At 38.9% G+C, this 15,737-nt stretch overlaps 1 protein-coding gene across 4 annotated transcripts in view; it reads right to left on the bottom strand.

The window, feature by feature from the left end:
• LRRC49 (leucine rich repeat containing 49) overlaps window positions 1-15,737 on the bottom strand; it is a 157,803-nt gene that overhangs the window by 71,524 nt on the left and 70,542 nt on the right. For all 4 annotated transcript variants that reach the window (XM_027553100.1, XM_027553099.1, XM_027553102.1 and 1 more), the window contains one exon: window positions 3,823-3,970. In XM_027553100.1, coding sequence (XP_027408901.1) covers window positions 3,823-3,970 — 148 coding nt within the window. The remainder of the gene's footprint in view (window positions 1-3,822; window positions 3,971-15,737) is intronic.

The following is a 15,737-nucleotide window of genomic DNA, read 5'->3' as shown; positions in this document are numbered from 1 at the left end:
AACATTATTAATATGCTTGGTAAAGTCTGAATGTGGTGTGAGGATTAGACACTAGCAATCATTCAACGTTTATTTCTTGATGGTGTTGGTTATACTGTTTACATGAGAGAATGTCTTTGCTTGCAAGATATACCATGAAGTATTCAGAGCAGTTGGGGAATTGAGTTAGCAGCTTATTCTCAAATCGTTCAATAAAACAAAGTTCTTTGTACTGTACTTACAACTTTTCTGTAACTTTGAGATTATTTCCATTAAAATTTTTTGAATTTCTAAAATTAACAGTGGAGGAACAGATGCACAAGGATTGCTGCTCTATATTTAGCAGAAGAGCTGGCCCTCTCCCATCCCAGGGGATTTTCCTCATCTCCTTACCAAGCAAGCACATTCTAGGGAATTTACAAGGACAACGATTATAGATAGTATTGTTTGTTCTCCCTTATTTCAGACATGAAAGTGAAAAGTGTTAATTGCTCAGTTGTGTCAGATTGTTTGCAACCCCATGGACTGTAGCCCACCAGGCTCTCTTGTCCATGGAATTCTCCAGGCAAGAATACTGGAATGGATAGCTCTTCCCTTCTCCAAGGGATCTTTCTGACCCAGGGATCAAACCCAGGTCTCCTGCATCGCAGGCAGATTCTTTACTGTCTGAGCCACCAGGGAAGCCCATTGATCCCTGGGTCCAGGAGAGCCCCTGGAGAAGGGAATGGCTCCCCATTCTAGTATTCTTGCCTGGAAAATTCCATGGACAGAGAAGCCTGGCAGGTTACAGTCCATGGGGTCACAAAGAGTTGGACATGACTATGACTGAACAACTAATACAACTTTCCTTTTATTTAAGGCCTGGAAATGGGTAAATTTTACTCAACCCAAAAGTCTTTACTGAATATTACTACATTCTCAGCATTGTATGAGATAGAGAAGGAAAGAAAATAAACATGTATAGAACAACTCCATATATCAGGCAAGGAAGATGAAGAATGGCTTCTGTCCTTAAGGACCATATAAATTAGCTGAGTGGACAAGATTGACATAAATTTACTATGAGAAACACACAATATAATTACTAATTTATATAAATGGGTTAGCTTCATTTCTCACCCTGTGCATTGCAACCTCAACAGGAAAAGAGTACTAAAGATCCTTAACTAAGAAAGACAAGAAGAGAAGAGCAAAAGTATGAGACAGAGTAGCCAGTATAGATCCAAACAAACTGAGAAGACAAAGAATCTTTTCTCCATGCTGGAACAAAGACAGAGGTAGAACCCTAGAAGATTCCTAGTATTTATGAATTCATCAACACTTTGCCTGTTAGCCACCTTGATGTCCATAATATTCAGTTCAGTTCAGTTCAGTCGCTCAGTCATGTCCGACTCTTTGCGACCCCATGAATCACAGCACACCAGGCCTCCCTGTCCATCACCAACTCCCGGAGTTTACCCAAACTCATGTCCATCGAGTCAGTGATACCATCCAGCCATCTCATCCTCTGTCGTCCCCTTCTCCTCCTGCCCCCAATCCCTCCCAGCATCAGGATCTTTTCCAATAAGTCAAGTCTTCGCATGAGGTAGCCAAAGTATTGGAGATTCAGCTTCAGCATCAGTCCTTTCAAAGAACACCCAGGACTGATTTCCTTTAGAATGGATTGGTTGGATTTCCTTGCAGTCCAAGGGACTCTCAAGAGTTTTCTCCAACACCACAGTGCAAAAGCATCAATTCTTCAGCACTCAGCCTCTTCACAGTCCAACTCTCACATCCATACATGACCACTGGAAAAACCATAGCCTTGACTAGATGGACCTTTGTTGGCAAAGTAATGTCTCTGCTTTTGAATATGCTATCTAGGTTGGTCATAACTTTCCTTCCAAGGAGTAAGCGTCTTTTAATTTCATGGCTGCAATCACCATCTGCAGTGATTTTGGAGCACAAAAAAATAAAGGTAGAAATGTGAATGGCACACACTGTGAAACCAGTGGACAGGCAATGAGTCAACTGGCAATTGAATAAACCTAAGTGATCACTCAGAATCCACATCAGGGAATTTGCTGGCTTTCCAGTGGTTAGGACTCTGTGCTTTCACTGCCGAAGGTACAAGTTCAATCCCTGGCTGGGGAACTAAGAAACCAGCAGACACAAGATATAGACCAAAAAAAAAAAAAAGCCACATAAAATTAGCACAGTCTAAAAGTAAGAAAACAGTGGAAGTTTAGGATATTTTCTAGGTCAGAGATTATAAAACTGAGATCATTAACAGATATTTTCTGTTCCAATAAATTTCAGATGCAACAAAACAAATTCAGGCAAGTTTCTTTATTATAGAACTTCTTAGAGGCTAAAGTATGCTTATGTGCATTATACACCTAAAAGGAGGAGCACTATAAGCAGTTTTTCACTTAGCTCAGGAGCCATATAAAAACTTGTACTGTGAACAATGTCTACCACGGAGACAGAATGAATAAAAAAGGAGATAATTTGAGAAATATAGCATCAAAAGGAATAATAATAACAGCTGCAGATATGCAGATGACACCACCCTTATGGCAGAAAGTGAAGAGGAACTAAAAGCCTCTTGATGAAAGTGAAAGTGGAGAGTGAAAAAGTTGGCTTAAAGTTCAACATTCAGAAAACGAAGATCATGGCATCCAGTCCCATCACTTCATGGGAAATAGATGGGGAAACAGTGGAAACAGTGTCAGACTTTATTTTTCTGGGCTCCAAAATCACTGCAGATGGTGACTGCAGCCATGAAATTAAAAGACGCTTACTTCTTGGAAGGAAAGTTATGACCAACCTACATAGCATATTAGAAAGCAGAGACATTACTTTGCCAACAAAGGTTCGTCTAGTAAAGGCTATGGTTTTTCCTGTGGTCATGTATGGATGTGAGAGTTGGACTGTGAAGAAGGCTGAGTGCTAAAGAATTGATGCTTTTGAACTGTGGTGTTGGAGAAGACTATTGAGAGGCCCTTGGACTGCAAGGAGATCCAACCAGTCCATTCTGAAGGAGATCAGCCCTGGGATTTCTTTGGAAGGAATGATGCTAAAGCTGAAACTCCAGTACTTTGGCCACCTCATGCAAAGAGTTGACTCATTGGAAAAGACTCTGATGCTGGGAGGGATTGGGGGCAGGAGGAGAAGGGGATGACAGAGGATGAGATGGCTGGATGGCACCACTGACTCGATGGACGTGAGTTTGAGTGAACTCCGGGACTTGGTGATGGACAGGGAGGCCTGGCGTGCTGCGATTCCTGGGGTCGCAAAGAGTCGGACACAACTGAGCGACTGAACTGAACTCAACTAAACTGATTGTGTTTCCTGGAAGATTCACACTGTTCTAAGGTTTAGTGCTTAACTTTATCTTGACAAGCATCATATGACATACTTATGATCCCCATTTTACTTTGAGGAAAATTAGATAGAAAGGTTAAGTAAATGGTCAAAGGTCAAACGACTAGAAAGTGGTCAATCCAGGATTCAGGCTCAAGCAGTCTGGCTCCAGCACCCGTCTTAGCCATTACACTATGTAACTCACCAATGAAATCCTTACTCATCTATTCCAAAGTAAACGGTTAGTTGGATATTAAGCAAGAATGAACAACAAGCATGATGATTAATTTCAACAGAAAACTAGGAACTTAATGCAGTGAAATTGGGAATATGGATAGGAGGTAAAACAGAAAGTTTCTCTTTATAATTATGAAGTATATAGTCATGATAATCCATATATTGTTAAAAATCAGCATATTAAGCAAGGAATATGCACTCTATATTCCTAGCCCATAAGTAAACCAATATGATGAGCACTTGAGAAGAGGTCTCACTCACTGTGATTCTCTTCATGTCTAGCTGGCGCAGCTGCATCATATTCTGAAGGATTGTGTGCTTGTACCATGACTCTTGAGCTATGGGATTGCCATCAAAGGTGATGTCTGAGAGAGAAGTGGAATCAGCGAGGCAGCAAACACTCTCAAAACTGGAGGAGAGACAGAAACCAGGGGATTACTGTGAGCCCTTCAAATAACACTTCGTTTTGTTTAACATACATTATTTTTTAGAACACCTTCAGATTTACAGAAAAACTGAGAAGACAGTTCAGAGTTCCCACATGCTCCAGACCAAGTTTCCTCTATTACTAACATCATGGATTAGTATACTTTTTACAATTAATGAACAAATATTGATATATTCTTACTAACTCAATATTTTATCCAGAGTTCTTTAGTTTTATCTAATGCCCCTTTCCAATTCCAGGACCCCATCCAAGATATCACATGACATTTAGTTGTAAGGTCTCCTTAGGCTCCTCTTGGCTGTGACATTTTTGATAACCTTGACAGTTTTGAGGAGCACTGATCTGTTATTCTGTAGACTGACCCTGTATTGGAATTTATCTGATTTTTTTCATGATTAGGATTACAGTAAAGTAAAGTAAAAAGTCGCTCAGTCGTGTCCAACTCTTTGCGACCCCAGGGACTATAGCCTACCAGGCTCCTCCATCCATGGGATTACACTACATACTATTAATTAATATGACACCATTGTTGAAAGTTGACCTTGATCACCTGACTGAAGCAGTGTTTGTTAGGCTCCTCCAATGTAAAGTTACTCTTCTCTCCCCTTCTTTCCACCCTGAATTCTTTGGGGGGAAGTCGTGATGTGCAGCCCATTCTGAGGGAGTGGAAGTTCAATTTCCTTTCACTGAGGACATAGTATCTACGTAAATTAATTGGAATTCTTCTTCCAAGGAAGGTGGTCTTTTCTTGTTTATTTATTTATATTGGGTTTCTATTCATGGACATTTCATTTCATTCTTTGGGTTATAATCCAGTACATCTTTATTTATTTTTTATTGTTCAAATTGTACCAGCTTTGGCTGTTGGAAGCTCTCTCAGTTGGCTCCTATGTCCCTTTGACATACCCCTATTAACATGGATTTTTTTTGTTTTTCTAAGCACTTCCTTACTTTCCAGCATTATAAGATTCTCTACTGCATATTTCCTACTCCAGTCTTAGAATCAGCCATTTCTTCAAGAAGCCATGGTTTCCTTTATTGGGAAATGGCATTAGAAACCAAGATCTGGTGGCAAGGTGTACTATTTACTACTATCATTTCTTCTAGGCCCTCTGATGACACAGCAAGGAAATATATGCATGGATACCAACCTGTGTGTATATGTATATTTTTTCTCTAACCATCTGTGTCTATATTAAGCTAAACATCAGTTCAAACTGATGTTTCCAACTCTATCACCAAAAGGATCATTGTAACCTCTCCCCTTACTTATCTGTAAATTCCTACTCCAACCAGGAGAAATCTGGCTCTCACCATCTCTCATCCATTTAGCTAATTATTAATTCCAGAATATATGTATAGTGGTATGAGAATTTTCAATTTGTTGTACCCTCTTGGGAAATCACTTTATTAACAAAAGCATAATGATAATGTGTAATTCCTTTTGCATCTAATCTTATAGACTCGTTTCCAAAGTTACTTAGGTTAGCACCTTCCCCTCCCACTCTTCCTTACTCACACCTTCAAGAAGGTTGTTCCATAAAATTGAAATGTGGTTACATTCTCTTGTTATAGTCTATATTCATTTCTTCCTGGGATTCTCCAATCTCCTAAATTATTTTTTAATATGCATACATTAAGGTTAACTATGCTGTAAAGTTCTGTGAATTTCGACAAACACATAATGTCATGTATCCACCAAGAAACTATCATGGACCTAAACAATTCCCCATTTAACCCTCCTCCTTTCTCCCTGAATGTCTAGCAACCACTGATCTTTTTACAGTCTATATAGTTTTGCCTTTCCAGAATTTCATATAGTTGGAACTATATAGTTTACATCCTTTTAAGACAGACTTCTTTCACTTAGCAGTATGCAATTAAGGTTCATCCATACCTTTTCGTACCCCAACCAGTAACGCTGAAGAAGCTGAATTTGAACAGTTCTATGCAGACCTACAAGACCTTTTAGAACTAACACCCCAAAAAAATGTCCTTTTCATTATAGGGGACTGGAATGCAAAAGTAGGAAGTCAAGAAACACCTGGAGTAACAGGCAAATTTGGCCCTGGAATACAGAATGAAGCAGGGCAAAGACTAATAGAGTTTTGCCAAGAAAATGCACTGGTCAAAGCAAACACCCTCTTCCAACAACACAAGAGAAGACTCTACACATGGACGTCACCAGATGGTCAACACTGAAATCAGATTGATTACATTCTTTGCAGCCAAAGATGGAGAAGCTCTATACAGTCAGCAAAAACAAGACCAGGAGCCGACTGTGGCTCAGATCATGAGCTCCTTATTGCCAAATTCAGACTTAAATTGAAGAGAGTAGGGAAAACCACTAGACCATTCAGGTATGACCTAAATCAAATCCCTTATGATTATACAGTGGAAGTGTGAAATAGATTTAAGGGACTAGATCTGATAGATAGAATGCCTGATGAACTATGGTCTGAGGTTCGTGACATTGTATAGGAGACAGGGATCAAGACCATCCCCATGGAAAAGAAATGCAAAAAAGCAAAATGGCTGTCTGGGGAGGCCGTACAAAAAGCTGTGAAAAGAAGAGAAGTGAAAAGCAAAGGAGAAAAGGAAAGATATAAGTATCTGAATGCAGAGTTCCAAAGAATAGCAAGCAGAGATAAGAAAGCCTTCCTCAGCAATCAATGCAAAGATGTAGAGGAAAACAACAGAATGGGAAAGACTAGAGATCTCTTCAAGAAATTTAGAGATACCAAGGGAACATCTCATGCAAAGATGGGCTCGATAAAGGACAGAAATGGTATGGACCTAACAGAAGCAGAAGATATTAAGAAGAGGTGGCAAGAATACACAGAAGAACTGTACAAAAAAGAAATCACAAGCCAGATAATCACGATGGTGTGATCACTCACCTAGAGCCAGACATCCTGGAATGTGAAGTCAAGTGGGCCTTAGGAAGCATCACTACGAATAAAGCTAGTGGAGGTGATGAAATTCCAGTGGAGCTATTTCAAATCCTGAAAGATGATGCTGTGAAAGTGCTGCACTCATTATGCCAGCAAATTTGAAAACTCAGCAGTGGCCACAGGACTGGAAAAGGTCAGTTTTCATTCCAATCCCAAACAAAGGCAATGCCAAAGAATGCTCAAACTACCACACAATTGCACTCATCTCACATGCTAGTAAAGTAATGCTCAAAATTCTCCAAGCCAGGTTTCAGCAATACATGAACCGTGAACTTCCAGATGTTCAAGCTGGTTTTAGAAAAGGCAGAGGAACCAGAGACCAAATTGCCAACACCTGCTGGATCATGGAAAAAGCAAGAATTCCAGAAAAACATCTATTTCTGCTTTATTGACTATGCCAAAGCCTTTGACTGTGTGGATCACAATAAACTGTGGAAAATTCTGAAAGAGATGGGAATACCAGACCACCTGACCTGCCTCTTGAGAAATCTGTATGCAGGTCAGGAAGCAACAGTTAGAACTGGACATGGAACAACAGACTGGTTCCAAATAGGAAAAGGAGTACGTCAAGGCTGTATATTGTCACCCTCCTTATTTAACTTATATGCAGAGTACATCATGAGAAACGCTGGACTGGAAGAAACACAAGCTGGAATCAAGATTGCCGGGAGAAATATCAATAACCTTAGATATGCAGATGACACCACCCTTATGGCAGAAAGTGAAGAGGAACTAAAAAGCCTCTTGATGAAAGTGAAAGTGGACAGTGAAAAGTTGGCTTAAAGCTCAACATTCAGAAAACGAAGATCATGGCATCCAGTCCCATCACTTCTTGGCAGATAGATGGGGAAACAGTGGAAACAGTGTCAGACTTTATTTTTTGGGGCTCCAAAATCACTACAGATGGTGACTGCAGCCATGAAATTAGAAGACACTTCCTCCTTGGAAGGAAAGTTATGACCAACCTAGATAGCATATTGAAAAGCAGAGACATTACTTTGCCAACAAACATCCGTCTAGTCAAGGCTATAGTTTTTCCAGTTGTCATGTATGGATGTGAGAGTTGGACTGTGAAGAAAGCTGAGCGCTGAAGCATTGATGCTTCTGAACTGTGGTGTTGGAGAAGACTCTTGAGAGTCCCTTGGACTGCAAGGAGATCCAACCAGTCCATTCTGAAGGAGATCAGCCCTGGGATTTCTTTGGAAGGAATGATGCTAAAGCTGAAACTCCAGTACTTTGGCCACCTCATGCGAAGAGCTGACTCATTGGAAAAGACTCTGATGCTGGGAGGGATTGGGGGCAGGAGGAGAAAGGGATGACAGAGGATGAGATGGCTGGATGGCATCATTGACTCTATGGATGAGAGTCTGAGTGAACTCCAGGAGTTGGTGATGGACAGGGAGGCCTGGTGTGCTGCGATTCATGGGGTCACAAAGAGTCGGACACAACTGAGCGACTGAACTGAACTGAACTGGACTGATACCTTTTTGTGGCGTCATAGCTTCTTTTAAAAAAAAAAATCACTCAGTAATCATATTCCATTTCTGGCTGTATCACAGTTTGTTTGTCCATTCATCTATTGAAGACATCTTGGTAACTTCCAGTTTTCAGCAATTATGAATAAAGCGGCTATAAATATTCATCTTCAGGTTTTTGTGTGAACATAAATATTCATCTCAATTGGGTAAATATTCAACAGTGCAGTTGCTGGATGGTACAGTAAAACTATGTTTAGCTTTTTAGAAACTGCCAAATTGTTTTCCAAAGTAGCTGTACCATCTTGAATTCCTAATGGCTCTCTAGTCTTATCAGCATTTCATAAGCGTCAGTTTTTTCTTAATTTTAGCCATTCCAATAGGTGTTCAGTGGTCTCACAGTTTTAACACGCAACTCCCAAAGGACAAAGATGTTGGCATTTTTTTCATATACATATTTGCTATCTGTATATCTTCTCTGCATTTTCAGTTCTTGGGTAGATTTGTAATCGTTTCCTTATTGCTGAGTTTTAAGAATTCTTTTTCTTGTATCATGAATATGTCTTTTATCAGAATATGTTTTGAAATATTTCTCCCAGTCTGACTTCTTTTCATTTTCTTAACTGTGTCTTTCACATGGCATAAGTTTTTAATTTTAATATGTCCAACTTACCAATTTCCTTTTTCATGGATCATAATTTTGGTGTTGTATCTAAAAACCTACCAAACCCAGGGGTGCCTAGATTTTCTCTTGAGTTTTCTTTTAGAAGTTCAATAGTTTTGTGTCTTATATTTAGGTATAATCCACTTTGAGTTAATTTTGCAACAGGTATGAGGTCTACATCTAGATTCATTTTTAGATGAATACTCTATTGTCACAGCGCCATTTATTGAAAGGACTATTCCTTCTCCACTGAATTGCCTGTGCTCCTTTGTCAAAGATCACTTGACTATATTTGTATGGGTATATTTTTGGATCTTCTATTCTTCTTTCACCAATACTGTGCTGCCTGTATAATACTGTATCTTTATAGTAAGTCTTGAAATAGGACAGTATCAGTCCTCCGACTCTGTTCTTTTTCAGCATCGTGTTGCTGTTCTAGGTCTTAGCTTTTCCATATAATTTTTAGAATCCATTTGTCAATATCTGCTTGCTGATACTGTAATCAGGACTTTCATTTTGTATTAAGTTATAGGTGACATACAATATTGTATTAACTTCAGGTATGCACATGATTCAATATTTGTATATATTGCAAAATGGTTCCCATTATTAACTAGTGTTAACATCCATCACCATACATAGTTACAGAATATTTTTTTCTTGTGATGAGAACTTTTAAGATCTATTCTCTTGGCAATCTTCAAATATGCAACACAATATCATCAACTATAGCCGACATGCTGTACGTTACACCCCATGACTTATTTATTTATAACTGGAAGTTTGTACCTTTAGACCCACTCTGTACCCATTTCACCAACACCTCAGCCCTTACCTCTGGCAACCACCAATCCGTTTTTTATATATGAGCTTAATGTTTTATTTTTCAGATTCCACATATAAGTGAGATCATATTTGTCTTTCTGACTTACTTCATAGGTCTCAAGGTCCATCCACGCAGTTGCAAATGGCAAAATCTCATCCTTTCTTATGACTGAATAACACTCATTGTGCACGTGTGTGTATCACACTCTCTTTATCCATTTAACCATAAATGGACACTTAGGTTGTTTCCATATCTTGGCTACTGTAAATAATGCTGCAGTGAACATTGGAGTGCTTATATATTTTCAAGTTAATATTTTCATTTTCTTCGGATAAATATCCAGAAGATTTGCTGGATTACATGGTAGTTTTATTCTGAATTTTTTAAGGACTCATTTTTTAAAAGAAGCAAATAATCACTTTTCTAAATAATACCTCAAAGCAGACTGATAAATTTCAATTATATTAGAGTCACTCTCTTTAATGACTAAATAACTAATATAAGTGAAAGTCACTCATTCGTGTCTGACTCTGTGACTGCATGGAGTGTAGCCTGCCACACTCCTTTGTACATGGAATTCTCCAGGCAAGAATACTGGAGTGGGTAGCCATTTCCTTCTCCAGGGGATCTTCCCAACCCAGGGATCAAACCCAGATCTCCTGCATTTCAGGCAGATTCTTTACCATCTGAGCCAACACAGAAGCCGATAAACAGGCCTAAAAGCACTTTAGGACTACTTTACTTATTAGGAACTATATTAAATACCCTTCTGTATTAAGAAAAGCTGCTGCTGCTACTGCTCCTACATCGCTTCAGTCGTGTCTGACTCTGTGAGACCCCACAGACGGCAGCCCACCAGGCTCCCCCGTCCTTGGGATTCTCCAGGCAAGAACACTGGAGTGGGTTGCCATTTCCTTCTCCAATGCATGAAAGTGAAAAGTCAAAGTGAAGTCGTTCAGTCGTGTCCAACTCTTAGCGACCTCATGGACTGCAGCCTACCAGGCTCCTCCATCCATGGGATTTTCCAGGCAGGAGTACTGGAGTGGGGTGCCATAGAGGATTAGAATATTAATGGTATAGAAAATAACCTATATGCCTAGCAATTAAGGTGAGATAAAATCTATAACAAAAATAAAATTATTGTATTACTTATTGTCATATTTAAATATTTCTTCTATATTTTCCTCCTATTCAAGGTAGAGATACTCTATCAATATTTTACCTCAGAGCTTATCTTTACCAGTCTAAAAGGTAAATTTCATAATTCATAAACACATTTAGTTTTTCAAGACATGGTTAGAGAATTAAGGAAGACACTTTTTAAAAGGCTAGTATATGCAAATGAATATGAGTGTTCTGAATTTAGACATAATAATCACTTTGAATATAAGTAAACTTGAATAAACATTGCAATTTTTCCTACCTAGCATTGATAAATTTTTTTATCAATATAAAATATCTCGTAACAGTTTATAGTGTTTGAAATGAATGTTGAAAGATGCTTCTCTCCTTCCCCTTGTAGCTTTTAACATACAGCTAGAGTCAAATAAAATGCTTTGAGTAACTTTAAAACTGAAACACAAGGCAAACTTATTTCTTTCACATTGTTAAGTAAACTAAGTCATCACCTTCCCTTCACAAATCTGAATTCTCCATGTATATTTCATAACCTATTAAGTCATCAAGTCAGTTACCACTGTGAGCCAGTCCTTTACTTAGAAACTGATGGCTGAGTTTAGTTTTTTAAGGAACCTGCATACTGTTATGGACTCTACAAAAGTGGTACTAATGAACCCATTTTCATGGCAGGAATAGAGGTATAGCTGTAGAGAAGAGACTTGCAGGGGAGGTGAGGTGGGATGAACTGAAAGAACAGCATTAACACATACACACTATCATGTGTAAAACAGGCAGAGAGTGGGAAGCTGCCGTATGGCACCAGGAGCTCGGCTCACTGCTCTGTGATGACCTAGACGGGTGGGATGGGGGCTGTTGGGGGGAGGCTTAAGACATAGGGGATATACATATACATATGGCTGATTCACTTCATTATACAGCAGAAACTAATACAATATTGTAAAGCAATTATATTCCAATAAAGAAAAAGACATTGATGACTGTGAAGGGTCATCAAGGGATGTGAAGCAAAGGAGGGGGGCTAATATGACTAGAATAATCTTAACTTAGTAACATTAGGGAAGGCATAAAGAAAAAAGTTAAAAAGTGAAAAACCAGTTATAAAGTAGATTGCAGTAAGTAATAGAGGTGAAAAAAGTAAGGGTCAAACATATCATATAAAGATCGTAGCTATGAGAATAAAGAGGCAAGAATAGGTTCCATAGAAATTCAGAGTGAAGTATGAACAGAAATGAATACTTATTTGAATGTGAGGAAGAGAGGAATCTAGAATAACATTCAGGTTTCTCTCTTGGGTTAATGATTGAGGCAGTGGTTACAAGGATGTATACCTTGTCAAGATTCACGGAACATTACACTTAAAGTGGGTGTATTTTATGACATGTAGATTACATCTCAACACATTGATTTACGAGGAAACTTAAAGTATTAAAAAGCTATGTTTGACAGATTACCTGTCATCTCTTGTCTCTCCTTTATCAGGAACACTATGCTACGCTGGTGGTCAGTGGCTGTTAGGGTATATTTCATAAAGACTTTCATTAAGTCTTCCTCCAGCTGCCACAGGATGGGATAACTTATTTCAACATTAAGATACTAACTAATGAGCGACAGAGCTAGTCTATGCTGAAGAGCAATTTTTTTTTCCAACGGCCCAGCATATCTGAAAAGAATTAAACTCTAAGTTCTGACCTAAGACTGCGGTGACTTGATATCTGTCACTAATTAGGGAGATGCACTGAAAAGTAGAAATAATACATCCAGAAGCACAGAAAAACTGGAAAATTTCACTCACTGTAGGTATATTCTAAATGTATTGTTATTTACTATTTATTTTCAAGCTGGGCTGCAGGGAGTCCATGATTTATTCCTTATTGCAGGTATAATTTTAAACTAAAATGATTATAACTGTTCCTAGCTCTACCTCTCAAGTATTCCCCTGGAGAATGAAATTAGTCTAATAATTTCTAATAAGTGTTGTTAAACACAAAGCTTGATTGAAGGCAAAAGGAGAAGGGGGCAGCAGAGGATAAGATGGTTAGACAGCATGACTGGCACAGTGGACATGAATTTAAGCAAACTCCAGAAGACAGTGGAGGACAGAAGAGCCTGGTGTGTTACAGTCCATGGAGTAGCAAAGAGTTGGACATGACTGACTGACGGAATGACAACAACACACAAAAAACCAATATCTTCAGTGAAATCTAATACTATAAGGCATGTTAGTAAAAATAGGGAAAAAACAGTATGCTCAGTAAATGCCATCATGAAGCACTTCAGAGATCTAGAAGACCTACTGATGCCCATCTGGCTTATGTCTATAATTCAAGCAAAACCAAAAAGAGGCACCAGGAATGGGAAAATTATTGCAATCCTTAGCAGGTACTTTCCTGGCAATCCTTCCCAGATCAGCAGCTAGTATTGACACCCAGAATGAAGTCTTTATGCTTTGAATAATTTTATTAAAGTAAAAATAGATTCATATTTGATCCAGAAGATTCCTCACAAAATTTCATTTCCATCTGCAAGGCATTTGACCAATAAACATGCCAGACATTCCTAGAAACACACTGACAAAGGGCACATGATTTTAAAGACATTCTCTAATCAAATAAAACAAGACTCCTTAAGTACAAACACAGGCTAATGAAGAGCGATATCCTACCTAGCCAAAGAAAGTATGAATCAGATTGTTAAAAAACAAAAACACTTGGAAAAATAACAGTAAGTATAGTGGAGTAGTACTGGCTTTTAAGAACAGTCTCTCCTTTTTTAAGAACACTCAGCTGCTTGTCTCTTCAAAGTACCAAGAGTGGAAAAGTTTTGGTCCAAAGGCTGACATTTAACTCATAGTTTGACTTTAATCTTTTTCCAGATTACTCATACATTTGTTCTTCCCCTAGCAGTCTCCTCCCAATGCCACATCTGCTTCCTATCTGCTAAAATACCTATAGAGGAACAATCTGTCCCCACTGACCAAAACTTACATCTCAAAAGGAAAATAAACTATTTCAGCCCATTTTATGCTTGCTTAATAAAACAGAGAAAAAACAAAATTTCCATATATGCATGTATACCACATAGTAAGAATTCTTCAATGCCAGTCAAATTTCTCTAATTAGAAAGTCCTCTCCCAAAAGTAAGATAGGTTTCACTCCTTCATACCAATGAAATACCATGTACTCTGTGATAACCTTAATGAAAAGCTCACTTGTTTTATACTGATCATTGAGAATTTTACTGAATAGTTTCTATGTGTCTAGCAGGCTAAAATGAAATGGAACAAATCAAATAGAATAAATCAAGTGTACTCACGAGGATTTAAATATACACAGTTAATAAACATAAATATCAATAAGCTAGATCAATAAGATATCAATAAGATAGATCAACAGAGAAGGCAATGGCACCCCACTCCAGTACTCTTGCCTGGAAACTCCCATGGACGGAGGAGCCTGGTAGGCTGTAGTCCATGGGGTCGCTAAGAGTTGGATACGACTGAGCGACTTCCCTTTCACTTTCCACTTTCATGCACTGGAGAAGGAAATGGCAACCCACTCCAGTGTGCTTGCCTGGAGAATCCCAGGGACGGGGGAGCCTGGTGGGCTGCCGTCTATGGGGTCGCACAGAGTCGGACATGACTGAAGCGACTTAGCAGCAGCAGCAGCAGCGAGATAGATGAATAAGATAATACCTAAGTGCTAAAGAATGAAGGACAGTTAAAGAAAGGAGCACACAATGATAGTGTATTTCTGATAAAATGATGAACTAAGTTTGTGGACTGAGGCTGTTGCTAAAAACAACTAAAAAATATAAATATGTTTTAAACAACTAAAAATAAAATATATTCTTAAAATCTTCTCAAATGCATCCATGACCTGCTAAAAATACATAAGAATTACACAGACCAAAAAAAAGAAAAAAGCAAAGGTAGGAAGCTAGAGAGGTAAGCAGGGTATTGAAACCCACCTTTTTGTTATGAGGGCACTTAGTGAACACAGTGAAGCTGAGCTCCAGCTTGCATGATCTTTAAAGCTGGAGGACAGAAGACAAATCCCAGGGGCCACCCAAATTGGAGAGTCTACCTGGAGACTTGTCCATAACCTTGAGACCCCAGGGGCTTCCCTGGTGGCTCAGAAGGTAAAGAATCTGCTTGCAATGCAGGAGACCTAGGTTCGATCCCTGGGTCAGAAAAATCCTCTGGAGAAGGGAATGGCAACCCACTCCGGTATTCTTGCCCTGAGAATTCCATGGACAGAGGAGACTGGTGGGCTACAGTTCATGGGGTAGCAAAGAATCAGACACAACTGACTAAGTCACATATACACTGAGACCCCAACGCCTAGAGTCTCAAAATGTGTTACAAACTTTTCTATCCACTACCCCAGGAGTATAGCTTATCTCAAAACTTGGGGCTAAGGTGAGGATGAAAATTCTTTCCTGGTTACTTGTAACCATAAACCACAATTTGCAACCTGAATCCACACTAAATGGGTGGTCTAAATTATTTCAAGAGGAGAAGTGATATTTTGAAAAAGTCGAAGGCTTGTTATGCCTATAGGCATCTGACAGAAACAAAACTTCTCCATGGAGAAACCTACCTTTAAACAAGACCTCAAAGAATTCCCAAAGACAGGTGCTAAGATAAATAAACGGTTCACAGTTCAGAAGG

This window comes from Bos indicus x Bos taurus, chromosome 10 (assembly GCF_003369695.1).
Source record: "Bos indicus x Bos taurus breed Angus x Brahman F1 hybrid chromosome 10, Bos_hybrid_MaternalHap_v2.0, whole genome shotgun sequence".
Lineage (NCBI taxonomy): Eukaryota > Metazoa > Chordata > Mammalia > Artiodactyla > Bovidae > Bos > Bos indicus x Bos taurus.
This window is presented reverse-complemented; position numbering and strand designations above follow the sequence as displayed.